The sequence below is a fragment of the Takifugu flavidus genome, chromosome 12 (genome assembly GCF_003711565.1).
Source record: "Takifugu flavidus isolate HTHZ2018 chromosome 12, ASM371156v2, whole genome shotgun sequence".
NCBI classification, from domain to species: domain Eukaryota; kingdom Metazoa; phylum Chordata; class Actinopteri; order Tetraodontiformes; family Tetraodontidae; genus Takifugu; species Takifugu flavidus.
In genome coordinates, this window is record NC_079531.1 from 3,860,917 (window position 1) to 3,884,245 (window position 23,329).

General features: G+C 43.9%; 2 protein-coding genes across 4 annotated transcripts in view; one reads left to right on the forward strand and one right to left on the reverse strand.

Annotated features, from left to right (window-relative positions):
* The first annotated feature begins 31 nt into the window (after positions 1–31).
* On the forward strand, positions 32–12,103 carry dclk1b (doublecortin-like kinase 1b). The gene is given in 18 exon segments (XM_057048677.1): positions 32–246; positions 598–870; positions 872–969; positions 1,056–1,402; positions 5,185–5,284; positions 5,680–5,796; positions 6,146–6,240; positions 7,129–7,216; positions 7,290–7,459; positions 7,559–7,678; positions 7,762–7,908; positions 8,414–8,547; positions 8,637–8,714; positions 8,800–8,896; positions 9,005–9,085; positions 9,165–9,278; positions 9,882–9,955; positions 10,325–12,103. Coding segments are annotated over 18 exon segments (2,265 nt in total). The 5' UTR covers positions 32–172; the 3' UTR covers positions 10,383–12,103.
* LOC130534511 (neurobeachin-like) overlaps positions 12,087–23,329 on the reverse strand; it is a 116,553-nt gene continuing 105,310 nt past the window's right edge. For all 3 annotated transcript variants that reach the window (XM_057048673.1, XM_057048672.1, XM_057048674.1), the window contains 9 exons: positions 20,582–20,671; positions 19,183–19,360; positions 18,176–18,247; positions 17,930–18,085; positions 17,453–17,623; positions 15,546–15,647; positions 15,266–15,462; positions 15,020–15,171; positions 12,087–13,795 (listed from right to left, as the gene is read on the reverse strand). In XM_057048673.1, coding sequence (XP_056904653.1) covers positions 13,705–13,795; positions 15,020–15,171; positions 15,266–15,462; positions 15,546–15,647; positions 17,453–17,623; positions 17,930–18,085; positions 18,176–18,247; positions 19,183–19,360; positions 20,582–20,671 — 1,209 coding nt within the window. In that variant the 3' untranslated portion in view covers positions 12,087–13,704. The remainder of the gene's footprint in view (positions 13,796–15,019; positions 15,172–15,265; positions 15,463–15,545; positions 15,648–17,452; positions 17,624–17,929; positions 18,086–18,175; positions 18,248–19,182; positions 19,361–20,581; positions 20,672–23,329) is intronic.

Consider the following 23,329-nt stretch of genomic DNA (forward strand, 5'->3'; position numbering starts at 1 on the left):
AACCACTGCAATGGTCGCGCTGAGGCGGGGGAGGGTGGGGGAGCACACCGGCGGTAGCCCTGCCTCCTCTCTGCATGTGAACACGCGCACACTCGCACGCACACACACCGGCAGGCTTCTCCATCCTCAGGGCCAACAAAGGGACGCCTGGTTCATCTGAGGCATCAGATGTATGAATCATTCATCGACAGAAGTTGCGCGTTCAGACAGACGTCCTGCAGCCTCCGTCCCGTCCTCGCCTCAAAGGTAAGCGCGATCGCGCACGACCACGCAGCAGATAATGGATTCAAATCCTGAAGCCATTATAATGAGGATTCAGCCAGGATATCGTAAAAGACGCATCCTCCTGTGCAGTCCAGATAAATGTGTGTTTAGTTGCTGTAACGCTTTAATGAGACGTGGAGAATGAAATGGGTGTGACGTGTTACTCCATCTGTGTGTGTGTGTGTGTATGTTTGTGTGTGTGTGTGTGAGCGGCAGCATCTGGAGTGTAGACTACACTGACAGTGAGCTTAATTCCTCTCGTTTTATGCAGGTACAAGTTCAAGATCTTATTCCTGTAGTAAATATCCTCCCTCTTGTTTTATTTCATGTCAGGGTATTGCAGCGCTGCGCCATCATGGAGCTGGAGCACTTTGACGAGCGGGACAAAGCTCAGAGGTACACACGGAGGGGTTCCAGAGGGAATGGGCTCCCCAGCCCCACACACAGTGCTCACTGCAGCCTGTACAGAACCAGGACGTTACAAGCCCTGATCTCCGAGAAGAAGGCCAAGAAGGTCCATTTCTACCGTAATGGTGACCGGTACTTTAAAGGGATCTTGTACGCCATTTCTCAGGAGAGGTTTGGCTGCTTGGAAGCGCTACTCGTTATCTTTGTCTGATAACGTTAACTTGCCACAAGGTGTGCGGACCATATACAGCGTTGATGGACGGACAAAGATCACTAGCATAGACCAGCTGGTGGAGGGTGAGGAGTAAGAATCATGCAAAGTTTCTAATGAATTATTTGTGTGTTTGTGAATGCAAATAGGATTTTGTCTGTATTTCTCGCAGGTGAGAGCTACGTCTGCGCCTCCATTGAGCCCTATAAGAGGGTGGACTACACAAAGAATGTAAATCCCAACTGGTCCGTCGGTGCCAGGATGGCCATGGCCACCCGTGACCCCTGCTCTCTCGGTAGTGCCAAATCTGTGTGCCCAGAAGGCAAAGACGGCAGAGACTTCATCAAGCCCAAACTGGTGACCATCATCCGCAGTGGAGTGAAGCCTCGCAAGGCCGTCCGGATCCTGCTCAACAAGAAGACCGCACACTCGTTCGACCAGGTCCTGACTGATATCACGGATGCCATCAAGCTGGATTCTGGAGCCGTCAAGAGGCTGTACACCGTCGACGGGAAGCTGGTAGGTGCTCAGCAGGGGCCAATCCAATTGCTTGAATGGTTCTCTCGTGCTTAGCATGTTTTTGGAAGCCTACACGTGTGGCACGTTGTTTTGATGTGTTACAGTGCTTTCATGGTACATGGTCTCATGGCACTACGGTGGTGGCTTAACCTTTAATGGTGAATATTCACTCATCATAGTTACCAAGGTCACATCCAGCATCATAGGCATGAGGCAAACCTGCTTTAATAGAAGCTTCATATGTCAGTTCAGCTGCATTTGTGTCTGAATAAAGTGGCTCGTACCCTGTTTATGGTGTGGTTAACGCTGACCTGTGTGCATCACTGCACTGTCACTCCAGCTGCTTTTGCTGGACTCTTCATGGCATTTTTTTTAACCTGTCTTGTTCATGACACTTGGTTATTTAAGGTGACCATTTAAAGGCTTTGGGGGGGGGGGGGGGGGGGGGGGGGGGGTGACAGAAATCTGCTTTTGAACTTTGAGGCAGTTGTGGCTTTAAGAATCTCCTCAGAGTGAACCTTAAATCAACTGGGAATATTTGCTAAATGTATGAAGCAAAGTGGGTTTTTAGGGCTCCGTATCATATTCCTGGTGAAACATTTTTGAATGTTGAGTAGATCATCTTCATTATAGTGCCCCCCCCCCCCCCATCTTGATGATCATGATCATCCTTCTTTATCCAAAAGTTTTTCATCCCTCCTGCTGGTTTTGTCCACTGCACCCCCCCCCCCCCCCCCATTATTTATATGTATTTATTTTTCTCCCCAGGCTGGTTGCTAAGGAACAGCCTCTGCAGCCCATTGGTGCAGCAGTGGTGTTGGGACTGTAGTTGTGAGGGTTCATATGTTAAGATGAAAGTTCAGCCTGACCACGGTGCACGTGCAAGTCTGCTCACATATCAGTTCTGATGCTGCACATCACCAACCCTCATAAAGGCTGGTTGAATCAAGATTTGTGTTTATATACTGTATTTCTGCAAGCACTCACAGCCAGGTATCATTGCTTTAATTCCCCGTTTTGAAGTTATTCGTGCCATCTGGCAAAAAGGTAATAATTCATGTATGCCTTTAGCTTTGTGCTCTACTTTTTTGTAGTTGTTGCCATGTTACAGCTCCAGGTGGCAAAAAGTATTCCCTTTGCCATGAAACGTGTTCCATCGTCTATTTCTACTGTGAAAGTGTCAAATCTGGTTATCTAGGACAGTTTTTATATATTCATGTTAACTGTAAGTCTTTCAATGTGTGTATTAATTTTTAAAATTTCTTGATTTTGAGGTGTTTTTTCCTCTTTATTCTTTTTTTAAAAGGCAGTGAACAGATGGTTGGATGGAAGATTCCTAAGATTTTTTTTTTACACAGCATAATGCGGAATGCTGGTATTTTTAAAATCTTTCTATTAGTGGATCTGGAGGATGAATCATGTATTCGATGCCCAATCCTTGGACTGTCTGTCTTTGTCCTGCAGTTTCTGAACCTTAGATCATCGATCGTGGGTTTCGCGCTCGTCAACATCTTTTTGAAAAATATGCTAACATAGCGAGCGCCTGTATCTGTTCTGTTTCCACTCTTGAGAATACATGTTTTATAAATGATTTAAGTTTCTCCTGCAGTTCAGCAATATTGGAATACATGTATAATATTTCTTGATTTCAAGAGACCTATCGCACATTTTCTATCTACATTTTAAAAGTGTCATCTGCCGTTTCCCCAGTAACGGGAGTAACGATTAACTGACATTTTGAAACCTCTTACTGTGATCAAAGGGGATGTCTGGCTGCTTTAGCACTGACCGCTGTGAACTGGCTGTTGAAAACAAACCTGATTTGAGACTGTTGGCTTACAAAATAAATACACCTTTTCATCACTTATGTGGAAGATAAGATCTAAAGAAAATGTGGCATGTGTGTGTTAAGGTCAGAACACACTAATTTTGTACGTCATGTACAAAAAGTACCATAAATATGATGTACAATAATATATTTTACTCTGCATGTGCCATGTCTTGTAACTGTATTAGAAAAAGACTAAATGATATAGAGGCCTTCCCCTGGCCCTTTTCCTCCAGTTAGAGGTTCAGAACCCTGGAGAGCTCCAGTTATCCACGAGAACAGATCTGGTTTTTCACCATTTAATTCTAAATTCATGTTAATGGTGTTGACCTACCTCATGCCAAGTTCTTTTTTTTTTTTTAGATAATGTCTTTGGAAATTGCAGGTTAAAAAAAATCAGTGCTTTGACAGAAACACATCGATCACGTGTGCGTGGGTGTGTGTTGTTGGGGGTGGAAGCTGCTGTGTCACTGAGCCAGAAGACATGAGTAATCGATAAAAAGCATCACACTGATGCTTTCCAGGTTTACAAGTAAGATGGTAAATTTGTAATTTGTACATGTATATTAAAGCAACACATCATGAATAACTTGTCCATAATGAAACCTGTGAGCCACACACGCACGCGCATGTTTTATCACACTACTCTGGACACAGCTGCTGTGAAGAGGACATGGGCCATTGATTAATGGTTTTTAGCCTTTGGCAAAAATCATCTGTTTTGATTCGGTGATGAAACTTCTCTGCTCAGAATGAGATGTTTTCAATCCTGATGTCAGGTGGTCCTTAATTCTTTCCCACAGACCTGAACGTTGACGCTGTTGTTAGCTAAAGCTTCGACACAGCTCCGCATCAGATCTGACACCTCATTATTACTCAGCCATGCTCCCCCTGATTTGACTGGTTGCCTAGGAAATGGCTGTGCAGCTCTCCTCCCCCTGGAAGCAGTGGGGAGGGGCAGAGATGCTCAGAGAAAGACAATGCTAAGCCCCCTGTTTTTAATGCTTTGGCTCTTTGGAGTAGTTGTAGTAATTTCCCTTCTGTTACCAACCTTTTGAAACTGTATTTATTAAGAGAGATTTTGGTCATAACTAAAGGAAGATGGTGTTGTGGTGTTTAATCTACGGTCGGTCGCGGTGGCCTTTTCTGGCCGAGATCTCTAAGTATTTAAGTGCTCTCATTAGACTCCTGCTGAACTCTCTCCCCCATAATGAGAAGACGATGAATAATGTATGTCCACATTAGATGTTCAGCTCTCTAAAGTTTTTAGTTCCCTTAAAGCTCCTTGTGACTCCTTATCAGATCATTCTGATTTTAACTATCTTCACTATAACTTATTTTCATCCATCAACTCCAATGATTTAGCACAATATATTTAATCTAATGGCTAATTTAGGATTTTAGTAAATTAATCCTAAAAACCATTTTAATTAAAAAAAGCTTTTGGATGGAGCCTCAGTTCAGCACATTATTATCCTTGAGGAGAAGGTCAGGACTGTCCATAAGCATTCTCAATTATTCATGAGGCTGCGTGCACAGTCATCAGGAGCAGAAGCAGCTTCATCATCCAACGCATGTTATCTGGGCCGAAATGTAATGTGTAATTTGTGTGAATCTCCGCCATCAAATTTATGCAGAGACTATTTTAACAAAAGCATCAAAATGTCATTTAATCCACATCCATATTTAGTTTTATTGTTATCATATTTTAGAGTTTTTAGGACGGCAGAACTGAGAAAACCTTGGTAAAGTTTTTTTATGCATAAATGTACACACACGACTATAGTTTATAGTCCTCATAAATGGCATTAGACCAGGGTTCAGGAGGTAATATGTGTCATACTGATCTTTTTAATGACTGAGAGCTCATTTTTAATATTTAATGGCTTTTTGATGCTACTGATGTCTGTCTGGTGCCACTCTAGTGAGTTCACAAAAGCCTCTATCTCCACAGGTCACCTGTCTTCAGGACTTCTTTGCAGAAGATGATATATTCTTTGCCTGTGGACCTGAGAAGTTCCGTTATCAGGACGACTTTAACCTGGATGAAAATGGTGAGTGTTTTATGGAATGGATGCAAAACTGAGCTGGAATCATTCCCGTCATGGCCCATGTTGAGGAAAGCTTTGAAGGCTTTTGTCCTTTGTATTACCTAGTGAGAAGGTTAAAACAGATTTTATTTTCCACTGAATACAGATGGACTCACCATTATCGCTATTCTCTCTCCTGACCTAGATTCATTTTGATGAATGTGCACAACACCGTTATCTCTCTCATGATCTGTGGCTCTGAGATTTTGCTAAAAACAGCCACCGGTTACACTGCTCAATACTGAGACTTTTATGTGCACCTGGTTTTAAAAGAAGCTTCTTTTTGTCTGCACCCTTATAATTACCGTCAGTCCAACAGATAACTCGCTGATAACGGTCCGCTATTATTCTTTCTGCAGAATGCAGAGTGTCAAAGTCTGCATCGTACGGCCGCCTCCCCTCTTTGCAGGGCCGTGGTTCTCCCCGAGGTGGAGGAATGTCTCGCAGGAGTAAATCGCCATCATCCACTAGTTCAGGTACATGTGTGTCCTGAAAGACAAACAAGTCAGTGGCACATAGTCTTTTTTAGAAAAATGAGTTGTAACCTTAGTTATAGCTGCATATACTTACAATATATTAGCACATGTACAAGCCTATATGCATGCAACCTTAGATAGCAACTATAAGTTCATCACCTCTGGAACCTGTAACGCTATAAGCCTCCTTTCCAAGCTCAATTTTAGAATAAAATGTATAAAACCCAGTCGGATCCCTCCGCACTTCTCACAGAAGCAACTTGATTCTCTAACTGGAATCATAGTCCATAATCTAGCTCCTCATCCAGCAACCACTCCAGTCTTACTCTCAAATAAACTCTATCCACAGCCAATGGCACTGCAGGCAGTCAGCTGTCCACTCCTCGCTCTGGAAAGTCTCCCAGTCCATCTCCCACCAGTCCAGCCAGCCTGAGAAGACGGCGGGTAATGAAAGGATTATTCTCCATGTTAACTCCTGATAGATCTGTTGGTTTGATGGGCTTTTTTCCCTCATGGTTTATCAGCATAAATTGTCCCACATCACCATCAAGTGCTGTGGGTTATTTAAAGGGAACCCCGACTATGAAGACATTTAAGCCACATTGGATTGCTTTTGGGGCCCAATTTATAAACAAGCATTAAAAACACTAATAGTGTTGTGGTTTTGAATAATTTAGAGCTAGATTCTGTTTTTTTCTGTTAGTCCACCATGATACCTAATTGTGCATTACATTCTGGGGCCAACTTTGCCAAAGTTGTTCTTGCTCTGCAACTCACACTGCAGTGGGTCAAAATGCTGCTCTGCACCACTTTTGGGTGTAGTTTCCAGTCGAAAGGCAAATAAGGGTGTGACATTAGTCGCAGTTTCCAGGCAATAGAAAATGGACTGAGTGGGGAAAGTGCATGTAGACAGACCAGCATCTCTTTGCAGCAGACTGATTCCCCATCAGTAGGGATGGGAATGCACTGTGCTCATAAACAACTCCCACTCTGGCCTCCCAGGTTATCCATTAGATCCCTCACTGCCATCCTGACTTTGGTTGCTTTCAGCCTTGAATTGAAAAGGCATGATAGCCACAGCCATAATTGTGCTTGCTATTATTAGCAATTCACTGCCAGTCATTCAGGTGAATGTATTTCACCTAGTGTGGAATCAAACAGGCAGGACCTACACAATTGTGCCCTGAAAGCAATCTAACAAGGCTTAAATGTCTTCATAGTCGGGGTTTCCTTTAAGGTATAAGGAGGCTCTTAACATCTTTCTTCCTCAGTCCTGATTTCCTGACCAGTGCATCAGTATTTTCACTCTCTACAATTCTTTCTTCCCTTCAGGGATCCCAGCACAGTGGTTCTTCACTTTCTTTAGCCTCCACGAAGGTTTGCAGCTCCATGGATGAGGGCGATGGTCCCGGCAGTGAAGGTAGGATCTAATCACAATTTTTGGACGCGTTTCTATTTTTACCTTCCCAACCTTATCTCGTGTTACTCCACAGCGGAGCTGATGGATGAGCACCCCCCCATCCCCGTCTCCATAGCAGAGAGGTACAAAGTTGGGAGGACTTTGGGGGACGGAAACTTTGCCGTCGTCCGAGAGTGTGTGGAGCGATCCACAGGGAGAGAATATGCTCTGAAGGTCATCAGCAAGAATAAATGCAGGGGAAAGGTCGGCATGCTCATGTTCGCACGAATTTGGTGAAACTAAAGTGTCCTCTGCATAACCAGCATTGTGTTGTTGTTTGACTGACTTCTCTCTATTGTCCAGGAGCACATGATCCAGAGTGAAGTATCCATCCTTCGACGTGTGAAACATCCCAACATTGTGCTTCTGATTGAAGAGATTGATGCTCACAATGAGCTTTACCTCATCATGGAGTTAGTAAAGGTACTTTGTATTTAACATAGAATTTCAGGAGACATTGGTGTGATGCCGGTTGTGTCAGTCATGCAACACTGCTGTTTCTCCAGGGCGGCGATCTCTTTGACGCAATCATCTCCTCTAACAAATACACAGAGCGAGATGCCAGCTGCATGCTCTTCAACCTGGCCAGCGCCATCAAGTACCTGCACAGCCTCAATATTGTCCACAGAGACATAAAACCAGAAAACCTGTTGGTGAGTACCCCCCTGCAGAGGGGGGAATGGAACTTAGTATGATTAGTATTAGTATGATTAACTTGGAATGATTAGTAACTTAGAGTGAGAAATAAAAGCCTGAAGAGTCCTGCAACCTTCACCATCAGTGAGGATTTGAACCTAAAAGGTTACCTGAAATTTACAAGTGAATGGAACTTTTTTTTTTTTAAATTAGTGTTTATTTACAGTTTTTCTGATGTCTGTGTAGATTCTCAATCATCCAGGTCATTGTATCCAAGGTAGTTTTCTATGTCAACTGGACTGGGTTTCTCTTGAAGACGTTTCGCCTTCTATCCAGTTTTTCTGATCTAATTTTTCTGCTCTAATTTTAAAACAGCAGTAGTAGATGTTGTTTTATACTGAATGAGCTTAGATGCTCTTTTCTCTTTCTACCTGAAGGTATCAAGGTCGGCTTTAAACCTGCCTCACTGGCGACTGCAGCTGCTGGTTCTGCTTTTCCTCAGGTTAACTTGTTGTTTCTCAGGTTTATGAGCATCAAGATGGCAGTAAATCACTGAAGCTCGGTGACTTTGGCTTGGCTACAGTGGTCAACGGGCCTCTCCATACGGTGTGTGGCACGCCCACTTATGTTGCACCAGAGATCATTGCTGAGACGGGGTGAGTCACATGGTTCCTTTTTTCCACGGATTCCTCCTTTTTCCTTCTCAAATGTGTGTAGTCTAATACATGATGTCTACCTTTCATAGATATGGCCTCAAGGTTGACATCTGGGCAGCTGGTGTGATTACGTACATTCTGCTCTGTGGCTTTCCTCCGTTCCGTGGGTACGCACATGTGTCGTAAAAGAACCACTCAAAGACTCCACACTGACATCATTACTTACAAAAGACTCTGAATTCATTTGTCCAGCAGCGGCGATGACCAGGAAGCGCTCTTCCAGCAGATTTTGCAGGGCCTTCTCGATTTCCCGAAACCTTACTGGGACAATGTGTCTGACAGCGCCAAGGTTGGAGCTTGGAAGTTCATTCCATTATTCTCCCCGTGACTATATCATTGGTTCATGCCTGTGGTGTCTTGGAGAACATGATTATAGCGAACATGCTGTGTTTTCTAGGCTCTGATCACTGGGATGCTACAGGTGGAGATGGATCAGAGATATACAGCCATGCAGGTGCTCGATCATCCATGGGTCAATGTGAGTTCAGCATGGCAGAATTAGGTGGGAACATGCATGTAAACAGATTGGACACTGACTTTTTGTTTGCATTTCCCAGGATGATGGCGTGTCGGAAAATGACAACCAGTTATCTGTGGCTGGGAAGATCAAGAAGCACTTCAACACAGGGCCCAAGCTCAGCAATACCTCGGCAGGAGTGTCCGTCATCACGGTAAGCTCTTACACCGTGCGCGGCTCTGGAGCAGAAGGCTGTGTCGTGCTTTTAGATGATTCTGCTTTATCACAGCTCCTTTGAATGGCAACAACATCTGCTTTTTAAATGGGCTTCATATCTGTCTGCTGCTTCTGCATGCAAATAACTTCTGCATTTCTGTGTTGACGTTTGTTGCCGCTCTTGAAAGGCAGCAAAAAAATCAGCCAAATCATCCATCTTTGACCTTGCATCATCCATGCTTTGTTTCTCATTTACTGACCATTCAACCCTTTTTTAAAACGGACTGTCAGTACTGTTGTATGGAAATCTTTAAATTCTGGTGTTTGAAGTATTGTAGAAAGGAATACATTTTTAGCAACTTGTGATGGAGGAATTGGATTGGTTGCACTGCTGTTTCATAATTTTTAGATTGTAGGCAATTGAAGCAGTCCGTAACGGTTCCAAAATATTTGTGACGGTTGAAATAGTCAGATTAAAGCGACCCATTTTGACGCCTCTTTCCTTTCACATCATTGAGCAGTGTGCTTTAGCTCGAGTCCGCTCAGTAACGCGGTGAGTTCAAGGTGAATCTCAGGATTGCGCTGATCTGTTTCTGCTCAGCTGGACCAGGACTTTACCCAGCAGCGGTCAGGCTCTTTGAACCACAACCAGCATCCAGGAATGTACTGGATAAGGTATGGTACAGTGTAGTGCTAACTATCAGGGCTTCCATAGAAAATTGCTGGCAGTCCCATTTCCTCTGAGGTCTTTGAGCCAGTGTTTCTGCCCGCCCCCACCCTTTATCACTGTTCACCCTTTTTTTCCCCCACATTAATCCCATTAGTTCATAACATGACTTAAATTGGTGCTGCCGCCATTTGCTTATGCCTGGTCATGTATTTTCTTGCTTTTAATCCATTCCATATCTGAGGACATTTACTGCATTTGAGGGTGCATGTGAAGCATGAAACTTTGAGTTTTATTTCTTCACAAGGCCACTGTAGTGTAGCAAATGCTGTCTTGTAGACTGGAGTAACGGTAGATGCTATGTCACCCTTTCCCAGACCACGCCACTTGATAAAGAGAGGCAAGTTTTCAGACGAAGACGCAACCAGGATGTGAAGCTTGTCCCTCAGCTCCCACACTCTGTGGGTGCTGGTGTCTCCCACAGTGCTAATTTCACCCCGTCTGAGTCCAACCCTGAGTCTGAGGACTATTCACCAAGTTCAGCAGACACCGTGCGTTCACCAATCTCTCCATTTTGAGGCCACAGCACTGTTCAGCATTTAATGGAGAAGTGGGTGGAGTGAAGGTTGAATTCAGTGTGCTGACTTGATATTCAATGTATACCCATTTTTTAAAATTCATCTACTATGAGGTTTATTGAAAACTTATTGAGCATGCAACTGTTTATGAAGATATTTTCATGTGTCGCCAAATTGCGTAAGCCTTATTTCTTAATCAGCAAGTACTGATTAATAGTATTCTAGTGCCCTCCCGCGGTCATTGTTGTGTACTGCAGACATGACTTCTGCTTCCTTAATCTCTAAAGACCTTAATAATTCTGAAAATACAAATGGTTGGTTCAGCGGGTTCAGGCACATTACATATAGTATCAGGATTTAACTGTAGTACTCCAGACTCCTGGTGCATTACCTGGAAAAGACACAAAATGACAAATGCTGCTAAATTGTACCACAACCCTGACCGAGCACATTTTGGTGTGGGGGTAAAATTTGCCCTGCTATCTGGTAGCTTATGTCTTACAGCATTGAGGACAGCAATGTTTGACTATGAATGGTGAAGCTGTATGCTTGGGTGATACAGATGAATGTTGGTGCCGCGTTGTGCAGCCTTCTTTTTGTGCAGATTTTGATTTAAGTGCAATTAGGTTTATTGCCCAATAAGCACAGTACTTTAACATTTTCCTTCCAAATGCTGGAAACAGTCAGAATGTGTTGCAGGTGTTTGCAGACAGCAATTAACGTCTTAATGGCAATTAGTTTTGTCTTTTTTTTTCTACTGAAGAAACACAGGAAAACAATAGTGCTTCCAGTTATTTTAAGATTCATGATTACTTTTTAATTGCAGCATGATTCAAACAGTTAACTCAATGATCTATAAGCCACATCTTCTGGCTGCTGTACATGAAGTGAGAAGATCTTTCCTCACATTTAACCTGCATGTGTATTTAAAGCATCCTTTGTCCTCCGTTTGACACGCCTGTCCTCTAACCTGCTACACAGCTACAGGTATGTGCTATTGCAGTGGAAGACTACTGATACTATGGTTAAGACTTGTACATAAATGTGTATGAACATTTTTAGAAATGTAAAATCACAATTTTTTTGTTGTAAAAGGGCTGTTCAGTTTTTGACTTGTGTTAAACCAAAAAGCACAAAGACAGCATGTTGATGGGCTGATTTTGGAATGTGTTTGCTTTTAGTAGCTGCAAAAGTTGTGTTGAAGTAGTGGCATTCAAAGAAAAATTGCAGTGTTATGTGATCATGGATGAATGTTTTATGTGAAAATAGTCCCATAATGTGTGGATGGAAAATTCTAGTGTAGTCTGAGAAGAAATGTGGAGATCAAGACTAGAACGTCTGTTTCCGAAACGTAATTTAGGCACATTTTGTGCAGTCTCGCAGTGTGACAGTAGATGGCAGTATAGACAAACAAAAAGCTTGTACAGTCTTCTTCCCTAAAATTCCACCTTCTCACTCATGCGTGCTTAAGCATGCTAATTGCAATTTATTAATGTGGATTACATTAATAAATTGTGACCGCACAGATAAAATGTTAAATATTGTGACACAATAAATTCACTTTTCCTGAAAAAGCAATTAACCATTTATTTATTTTTTTACAACACAGCTGCAAATTTCTGCTAAACAATTCACATCTTTATAAAGTTTGAAACAAAAATGCATTTGATGCAAACAATTACAAAATCAAACCTAATGGGTAGATTTACTGTAGTTGAATGATTGAACATGTCACCATTTTCCCCACAAACATGATTCTGAAGGTGCTATTGGCATGAGAATGTCACCAGTTTGTGACAAAGTAATCTGCACCATAAGCAATCAACACAATTGAGTTCAGAAATTGTTGCATGTAGAGTAATGACATCAAGAAAATATCAAACACAAAGAAAGGGAGATGCAAAAATGGCTAAATTCTGAGGATGCCTCGTGTCCCAAAGAGCTCTCAAGCTCATCATTGCAAAAGACGCTGGTTACAAAAGAAACTCTTTCAGTTAGCACCTTTAGGGCCGTAATCACTATAAACCTGCCATGACCTGGTGCTCCTCATGAGATTTGACAGAAGAGTGAAGTTAGTATTAGAAGACTTTGCTAAGGGCCAAAATGGGAATCACGTGCTATAATATACACCATGGCGTCGGGCTGTTTTTCCGCGTTTGGTGCTGAATAAATTGGATAAAAACCTGCTGCCTTCTACCAGGAAGCTGAAGACAAAACCAGGGTGGATGCAGAAAGTTTAAGATTTTTTGTGTGGAAGAATGTGCCAAAATCACACCTGAGCAATGCATGTGGCTACTTTCTCCATGCAGGAGACATCTTGAAGCATCATCAGTGAGGGTCACTGTTAAATTACATGTTTTTTTTTTTGTACGGATGGACTATTGTGGGGAAAAATGGTGACACACACAACCCTTATTTTAGCTGCTGTCAATGCACAATGTGGCTCTAGAACTACAGACAAGGTAGCATCTTTTAGAAAATCATAATGCAAACTTCAAATTTGCATATTTAGCATTTCACACCAGAACCTCCATGATTTTGGCCTCTGGATTTGTTATTGGAAGCATCTGAACCATCATTTAAAGTTGTTCCAGTACATATTTCATAATCCCTCAGTAAGTGCTCAGGTTGAAATTCAGATTAAATTACTTTTGTCACAACAAATAATGCAACAATTCTGTTTAGTCACAAACATCTGATCACGAACAATGAGCAAACAAAAAGCCTACACACCTAACCAACTATTCTCTGAGATGCAATGGAGACATTTTAAACATTTAGATGGGATTTAAACTGCGGCCAAGCTGGTTCACCTAACAGTGTATGCGTATCTTCCATTTAGATTCTTTTTTCATATAAAAGTATCAATGAACATGTTTTTCCCGCCCCGTATAAACATATAAATGTTCCAACAGAAAATCACTCATTTTGAATGTTCACAGTTTCAATCAAGACCTTAAAAGCTACATTGTGTTTTGAACCTGTTTCCAGTCCCCGTTTGAACTGAACAGGCTCACTTTACTGCTGGTCTCGCTGAAACCGGCAGTAAAAAGCATCCCAGTAGTGGTTCACCAAAGACCCTCTTCACATGCTTATGCGGAAAAAAAACCCAATGATGGTACCATGGTTGTTTTCCAGCCCTCCAGCATGGCTAAGGCATTGGTTTGATGCTCTTCTGCTCAGTACCTGTTCTGATGCTCGTAGTGCCACCGATTGAAATCAATGTTGAATGCCACAATGCTGCCGGAGACCATGCCCGTGATCAATGTCCTGTGGAGAGGGGGAACAAATCCTGAATTACAAAGAGAATTCCTCAAGGACCTGAGCAGCAGCAGGATGGAATGAGTGTAAGAGACGGTTCCATGAATGAGTTAAGTTGTGTCATGGTGAATGATACGCGGGTCATCAGAGCTGCAACCGTAAAATATCAAATCCCCCTCTGCAGAATCCGTCTGTGAACTTTGCCTCTTTCCCTCAAGTATGTAGGGAAAGCAGCTGATTTCACAGGGTCATCTTGTACTGTTGCACCCCCAGGGCTTCAGTTCTCAATACACAATGAGCAGCTGAAGCAGGCCGGCCTGAGCCGAGTTCACTTCTTACCTAAGTCATCTTAACTGGTTTCAAAATGTTTAGCATGGAGGACTTGTTAAGCTAAACTGAAAATGTGTGTTAATTTTATTTACATGCTGTTGCCTGGTTGCGATGGCTGACTTGTTTAAGAGAAAGGCCTCACTCCTGGGTCACCCTGGAAGTCCCTGCGAGAGGTTTACCCTGTGGCTGTAAAGTGTGCCTTGAATGTTCAGATTCTTTAACCACTCTTGACTGCCAGGGTCACAAGATGACGTCAGGCCTCTCGCCCTGGAGCGAGCACTGTCACGTCTCTGCTGCCAACTTTAATGACTCCTGACGAATCCCACAGAGTGCAAATATGAAGGAGAAAAACATGTCGCTGACCTGCCAACGGCCTTTTGCTGTATGCGTGCACGCTGCCTCTTTCTGCAAAATTGATGCATTTGCAGAAGACGACTGTCGCTATGGCAACATGGAAAAGGCTGGTGGACGCCCAACTAAAATGCATGACATCCTTGAAACCATGTTTTTTTTATGAGCCTACACAAACATACATGGCTTTGCCAAGTAATGCGTCCAAACACATATGCCCACCTAAAGATTCTGTAAATAAAATGGAACAGATATCCCCATATTTGCACGTATATTTAGTCTGTAAAAATAGGTTAATGTAATAAAGGTGTCTGAGTATATTTTCTGGCTGGTTATTGATGTTCTGGGATGACTGATTGCCTTTTTTTAAAAAAATACATTAGTTCTGAGGTCATGTCTTCTGGCTCCACCAATATTCTCTCATTAGTCCATAAAGGTGTAATGAAATATGTCTGTATATACTTGAGCTCAAGACCAATCCAAACAGTTATTTGGGTCAGCTGTTTGAGAAGAACCAACCACATGTTTACACACGTGACATACTGCGCTGACCTTTGGTCATGTGACAGGTCCATGGCCCGGATGCCTGCATCACAGCCAGGGTAGACGTAGAGCTGTTTGAAGTCACAGGCCTGCCACACCTCCACCACACCGTTATCACCACCTGTGACCAGGTTGTGGCCATCACTGCTCAGGACAATGGCCTGAAGGTAGAGAAGAGAAGAAGTGAGCATATAAAGTAGCCAACAACCCGACAAAAGGCTTGGCTCCATCTCTTTTTGTGTGTTGCCACCTCACCCGGGTGGAGTCTTTGACCTCCATCTGTGCCAGCAGTTTTCCATTGATGCTGAAGTTGCAGAAGCGACCTCTTTCATAGCAGATGATGCAATGGCCCTCGCTGGACACAGAGATGACCCGGGGCCGCTGAAAGAGCTCTGGAGCCTCCAGAGCCCGCAGAAGGTCTCCTGTGATGGTGTGGACCAGACATGGACCCTCTGCCAAAGCAACCACACAGAAGTCTGAATATTGTGGTCTCAACATGTTGAGAGAGCAGTTTTAATTCTATTATTGGACTAACCTTTGGCTCCACTGATGACCAGGCCAAGCTCTGCACACACCGACACACACACAACTTCCTGGTCGTGGCCCGTCAGAACGGCTCGAGGTGCTGGGTAGTCTCCTTCAAAGCCAGACATACCACAAAAGTTAGTTTGACTCGAAATATCAACGCCGGGCAGCGAGACGAGCCACACGTCTGCTCACCGTGACGTCTCTGAATTGTCATGCAAATGCAGCAATGCTTACTGATCATCAAACCATTTGATTTCCCCCCACGTGTCACATGATTGATGATGGCCAGGGGAGAGGTTAGTGAGGGGAGGCTCCCAGCAGCCAAACACAAATACTGCCTAAATTATTGTGCAGCAGCGGCACCACTAATGGGAAATAAGCCCCAATCATTGCTAAATGTTCTCTGAGTCCTTAGGTCAGAATATAATCAAGTGCTAAAATGCAGATATAATGGAGAAAGGTACAATAATTTAGGTAAAAGTGGGGAAAAATATGGGTCCTTGCTATTTCCAGTCCCTCGGTGACATTTGGTGAATATTGTGAAAGTTTTACTGCCAACCAGATGACACTTTTGTCCTGCTTGATGGTGGGGACATGTTAGACCCCCCACCCTCTCCACTATCATCTTTGCTTCCTCCTCCTCCAGCTCAGCTGCTTGGGTCCAGTCAGGGAAGCTGGACTGTGATCGATGCCGTTGGGTCCCCCAGAGACCCGGACCTGAGCAGGCTGTCAGCCCCAGCACCCCAGGTTGAGGGAAGCTGAATAGGACACGTGTCAAAAAAAATCTCCAGAGGGAGAAAGAACCTTGTGCAGCTCACCTACCCGACAAAAGATTCAATCAGCCTTCCCTGCGCCACCCCTCACCCTCTTCCAGCCCCTGGGACGAGCTGAAGTCAGCCACCACAATTACCTGGTGAAAATATCCCCTTACAAAGCGTGATGGGAGCAGCCAGAGAGGCTGGACTGTGATTGAGTTCGATGCCGTTTTAATTACTACACACGTGCGACGCCCTCGTGGGGTGTTGGTGGCTGGTACGACATGTTCACACCTTCTGCCGTTAACATTAGAGGACGTATAAAAGACTGAAATCAGCAGACCGGGTTAAATAAGAGGTTAAGGAATGCATGAAAAATGCTTCCTGCTAATTATTGCTGTTACTTAAACAATTCTGCATCAAATAACGTTAAACATTCCCTACTCCCAAAGTGTTGCTTAGAGAGACGTCTATTGATCCCATATTGACAAGGGATTTGATTTGGTGAACAGACACTCGCTCAGTTCCTCCCAACCATCTATGCAGCTTTTGTCCATTCTGCCGTACATACTGAATGGTGTTGGGAATGTCAAGGGAATACTGTTCTCCTGCAGCAGCAACGCAAGTGCGATTGCCCCTTGCTAATTGGAGGCAGCCAAGCTGAAACTCTTAATTAACTGTTTGAGTTCCAGTGAAGTTAATTGGAGAAAATTCACAACAAATTTTCAGATATGAAAATGGATGACAGCTGAAAACAAGCTCTCCTTGTAGCCACACAAACGGGCACAAACACCTCTCGCACTATCGGGGGCTTCTTATTTGCACCATTATGCTGCATCTGCTACCGTCTATCTTGATGCATTAAGAGCAGAAATAATCAATGACAAGAGTCAAAATCGTGCACAGACTTCAGCCGTTTTGACAGGAAGGAAATCCAAAGTCTTACATTTCCGAGCGGCACGTCAATAGAATGAATCACGCTAATTTAGTGCAGCCCGGATGCAGATAATTATCTCCCCTTTGCCTCACATTTGGTTTTCTAGGTACTATTGCTATAGGTCTTTGTTTGAGTACCCTAAATTAAACCAATAAGTGTTTCAATATTCAGTATGTGTCACTAGAAAATTCAGATTTGGATGGTTGTGTGTTCTCTGCTAACCATTACTGGTGTTGTCGCCGATGATATGGTGTCTCCCACTCCAGTACCACAGCAGGAGCGTTGCATCCCTGGAGCCAGAAACAATGTAGCAGTCTCCTCCGATGTAAGATTCTGATCTGGCCAGACACGTCACCACATCCCAGTGGCCAAAAATAATCTGTGTCAGCTTGCCTAAAGAAATAAACACACAATAAACACTTTTGAGTTTGAGATTCATTGGGTCATATTTTAAAGGTTGTTAAAGGTATTCTGGAAAAGTGAAGTATATCCAGTACTTAGGAGAAAATGTGACAATGGCCTAAAACTATTTAGTTGCATTAAATCAGACATGTTTGCATCTGTTTCACCAGCAAAGGAGCAAATTAAAATATCCCAATAAAGTCTTATGTGTTAGTGGTATAACAGCCCTTATAGTGTTCAGTCCTCCTCACATCAGCACACAGCTTTATAGAAAATGGAGTTTACACTTCAGCCTACCTGTCTCTGAGGAGTACACGCGAAAGCTCTTGTCCCAGAAGCCACACACCAGGATGTAGCGGTTGTCAGCTGTCACCACAAAACAGTGCGAGGTGATCTGGATGCTTTGGTCCACTAAGTCTGTGATCTGACGCTTGTTGCTTCCAGTATTGTTGGCTGTAACAAGTGGGGGGGGGGGGGGCAGCCTTTAGAAGATTTGATTGAAATGAGTTTTGACCAACGGAGAAAATAGATGGATTTACTCACCAACTAAACAATCCATTTCTATGGGGAGGTGATGGGCTTGATCCAGAGAGTAGCCAGGTGCTCCTCGGAGACCTCCATTCAGGCAGGAATACATGCAGAAATGCATCAGTGAGGCTGTTTGTAATCTCTGCACGTGTGTGTGTGTGTGTGTGTGTGTGCGCACACCTGTTCCCTTCAGTGCCAAACCTAATTCTCTTCCAGCATTTGAGGGTATTCCTGGCCTCTTGTTTTCATCATAGCTCAAACGGAATGTAGGGGCATTTGAATGGGGGGGGGGGTATCTGCATCTGGAGCCATTTTTAGCTTAAAAACTGGGTGCTGCTATGAAGGCTGCATCATCATTACTGTGAGACGCTCTCCCCTCCCCTCTGACGGGACGGCGAGCGGCTCCAGCTGCATTCATTAGCGTGGGTGCAGCCACTCGGTATGGCTGGACTCTTTGGTCCCGAGCGCCGTGTGTTTCTCCTGAGACAGATGGGGACGTGTGAGGAGAATGTGGTGCAGTTGCGACCTAATTTCCGAGTAACCAATGCATTGGCCCTCTGACCCTTAGGTGAAGCCGGTTCCCAGGGAGGGGCTCTGTGGGTAATGTTGCTCGCACACGTCTGAAACGGAACATGTGGAAACACTCACGGTCAACTTACCTAGGAGGTACTAGGCTTTCACACAGCCAGCTGGCTACAGCTCCATTATGAGGGGAGGGCAGCTTTGTGTGTGATCATGATGAAGTGATTTTTGAGGACTACTGCTGTGGTAGGTAACACGTGTGACAGAGCTCATTTTTACAAGGTTATATATTTTCATTTCTGGACGTGTCAAAGATACCGTTTCAATTTTTTCAGCTCCATGTTTCATCAAATTTGAGTCTAGTTGGCGGGACAATAAACTACAGCCCTTGGCCTTTTAGAAGGCACCGCTCTTTTGTACCTCACGGACCCCTGCAGTGGTACATTCCACAATTATGAACCAGACCTTAAGTCTTGATGCTGCTTCAAGGCTCTGCTCACCGACAGTGTTGTTCCATCTGTTAACGGCGAATAGGCGACTGCAGGTGACGGTGACCACGGCGGGTATGGTGAGGTGGGGGAGGGTGTTTGCCGCCACGTGAGTTACTGGTGAATTAGATGGAAACTTCAAAACCATGATGACGTCCTGCTGCAGCTGATCCTTGAACATGAGAGGACTCTGAAGGAGGACAAGACAGAAAATTTGGTAAAAGACAAAGAGGAGAGCAAGAGCTTTAAAATGGAGATAAAGTATGTAGCAACATGTGAGGAGGAATTAAAGGAAGGAGGCAATTAGAGTGGTGCAGAGTAAAAACTAGGTTCAGACAAGTGAAGTGGAAAGGACAGAACACAGAAGGTTCTCCACATGAGATGGTATATTGATTTTCATGCACTGAAAGATTTGAAATAAAGTTTTTAAACAAGCTCTGGAATAATATGTAGTGTGTTATGTGGAACCACATTATTAGGTGAAAAAAAAATACAGCAAATTCAATTTTCTTGTTTATATTTTATGACGCTGGGCATTTATCCATATTTTAATCTAAACAATGTAAAACTCCAATAAGAAATGTTCATTAAACATGAGTCAGTGATCTAGAAACTGCTCAAGTCTGAACGGGAAATGTCAGAATAAAAAGAAAGTCTGGTCAGGTAAGTGCCTGTTTAACTTCTGTGTATGTGGCAGTTTTATTTCATATGATTTAAGCCTCCCTTTCATGTTTATATGATCAATGTGTGTGCATTTCAAAAAATGTATGTTAGATTTATTATAAAGTAAAGGCAATGTGTTTTTTAAATCAAAAACAATGAAGACAGTGCACACGTTCTTAAAGGTGAGATAAGTTCAGCAGTGTGTAATTACTGAATCAGAGGAGGAAGTCTGGGAATCTTTAAAAAGTTTCAGCTCTAGTTCACATGTTTCATGTCTGGACAGAAGCGGATAAAAGAAGCTGTATCTGTTGTAAAAGCAGGAAGAAAAAAAAATAGAAAAGCAAAAGATGAACTCACAAACTTTTTAGTGGAGAAGAAGAAACATGTGGAGATAATAAGGGCCAGGCTGGCTATTACAAGAATCTCATCTTTAGGCAGAAAAATGGAGCTTCTAAGCCAGTAGGGATCACTCTTCCCTTTAGGCCACACTGTTGGAGCGCAGGGACACTTGTAAAACATGCTGGAACTGAGAAAGTGTCCCTATACTGCAGGACTGTGACCTACATGAGACAAACCATCTAAAATATTTAGCTTTGGTTCTTTGGTTTGAGAGGAAAATAAGAGTAAAATGTACAAAATCCCAAAGCCTTCATTAAAAAACACAGGCACGCACAATTCATATTTGTGCACCACCACCACCACCAATAGAGTTACTGGCGGATTTTCCCAGCATGCTCGGTGTGCTCACCAGGTGCATGGCGGAGCTGCGTGGAGGATGTGGCTCAATAAGCAACTGAGATGGCGTCTGTCCAAAGTGCTGGATCTGTGCCTCTGTGGCCTGCAGGAAAGGGAGAGAGGGAAGGGGGGAGAGAGGGGGGGGGCTGTCACAATCAATATGCATCAAAGTGATGGGTCAATGCGTTACTTGACAATGCAAGCAAATCCTAACTCAGCCATGGCTCTCTTAGAGGGGGGGTGGGGGGAGGCAACGGGGGAAAGGGGAGCTCTCCCAATCCCCCTTGTGTTCCCCCTCCCCCCCTCAGCCTGCAGAGTCATCCAAGTGTTAGTATGGAAGAGACAAGCCTTTTCCTATTAACATGCTTCAGTTAACCATTCCCATTTCCAGTCGCGGGGCCCCGGCTGCATAAACGTTAACCTGGAGTGACATGCAGCCAGGAGTGCGGCAGACTGGCCCGTTTTTAGATGTTATTGTGCTTGAAACAAAGGGGAAAAAAGTCTTTCCGTGCACACACATCCATGTGAGGCAGAGCCACGAAATCACACAGGCAGCCCAGGATGATTTGCCTGTGGGTGCCTTGATGAAGGGCGCACGATGGAATATGAGCAGAGAATCTGACTGCCTGTGTTACTAAAGTAAAACCAGCAAAAGTCACACTGAGCAGAGGAAAAAAAACACACAAAGGACGCTTTTGCTATTATTAGCAAATACATTTCTTTTTAAAAGGGAAAAAAAATGTCCTTTGACTTCAGTAAGTGGTGAAAAAAATAAGCAGCAGGAGCCGCGGAGCTTGACTGAAATGGGGCACTTGATGTTCGCAGTGATTGATGTGACTGGAGCCACTTCCACCATCAGAGGGGAGCTTGTAGATGTCTGTCAATGCCACCGTGCACAATGGAACACACATCAGTCAGCCTAACGCCCGCCCTTCTGACTGCTGGGGTGACTAGCCTTCATTTTCCTCTGCCTGTACACACTACTCACTATCAAAGGGGCCTATTGGGAAGCACATGTCACATGGGAAGATGTGGCGCAGGAAGTTTAGAGGTGATACTGGATTGGGACAGGCCACCTGCAAGCCAAGTAGTCACCCCAACACCCCTCGGTCACTTCCTATTTTCTACACCACCAAAAAAGTCTGTGCACGCAGCCGAGTGCCACCGCGCAGCAGCCAAACTTTCATGCGAGTTGGTGAGCACATTTGGCAACCATTAAGTGCTCGTCCTCTTTTTGTTTTACAAGCCAGTCTGTCAAGTCATAAGCGACTGACAACGTGGCTATTTAAGGTTAGGTTTAAGATGAGGGTCACGACGTCGGCGCGGGTTTGGAAATTTGATACAAAGAAGAGAAAGACCAGGTCCATGTGGAAATCATCACCATCAAATCATCATGTGATGGTTGTATTACAAAAGGAACATCCTAGTAGTAACCTGGATACCAGGTTTTTTTCTGTGATGGAAAAGGGAAGATTTTGTCCAGATATATTTGTTTCGTATTAACGTTATAAGGTTCAAAACAAGCCAATATATCTCAGGTGCCTCAACCATAATCCTTTCAAAGGTTTGTCAGAGAAGTATCTTATGGAAACCATTGAGCTGGCAGTTGATGGCTTTATGTCATCTCCCCTTTGGTTTTATTGCAAAGAACACTGACCGCCAAACCAATGTGGAAGCAACATTGAGAGGCTTGATTGAGCAGCTAAAAGTCAGCACAAGCCCTCATGTGTGCACGTGTGGGCATCATTTCTTCTTTGGTCAAATGAGCGCAGGAGAGAACCATCCCCAAACAGCATGATCAGAAATGCAGCCGCGTCACCGAGAATGCAAACGTGGCCCGTCAGTGAACCACGAAGCCCTGTGGGATCAGCCTTGACTCATGACACCCGAGTTCAGCACGAGTAAACCTACCGACGCCAAATTATTTCATGAAGCATTCCTGCTTTTAGTTTATGATCAAACAAAAACCACACTGAACTTATTCAGTCATATACATTCTAATTCGAGTTGAAAAACAGAAATTCTCCCCACGCCAATAAAACGGTGCTTAAACCGATCTTATCGCGGGTTAAATGCTAACAAAGAATTATCCTCAGGGTGTTTTTTGATTGACAGGTATGAAGTGCAGTGTGTTCAGCGATTACCAAACACTCGTGACACGCTGAACATCTGAAAGAATTCTTCTCGTCATTGAGGTCAAGTAAAAAACACCCATATTTTAACGAAGCTGTGAATATTACGGTGAGATTAATGTTGCTTCAAAGCCCTTCAGTGGCTGAAAAAAACCCACTCCATCTTTGTTGCAGAGGGGGCAGTAGAGGAGGAACGATGTCCCACTGATGAATAATTTGTCTGTTGATTTCTGAGTGACACACTGGGGTCTGAATCGAGGGGTTGCTGTCATGTTTTTCCATAAGAGGGGGCTGTCAGGAGGAACGCCACAAAGGAGGACTGCTGTTTGGGCATCGTTCCCAGGCTAGCTGTCATTGTACTCGGGCCTGGCGACACATCAGAGTGTGTCATCGTTTCTACCTGAAGCATGGGCGGGACCCATCTCTCGTGACATTTCAAATGGCTTAATTGTTGTGCCTAATGCCAGATCCATAGCCTTACCTGTCAGGCCTTGAATGAATCAATACCCTGGAGTCAATCGTCACGTTTCAGCACGTCTCACCAAGACATTTATATGGCACTTTTCCGTGCTGCACCTCACTGACTCAGACCAGCCTGTGTCAAACAGCCAACAGTGGTGGGAATTCTG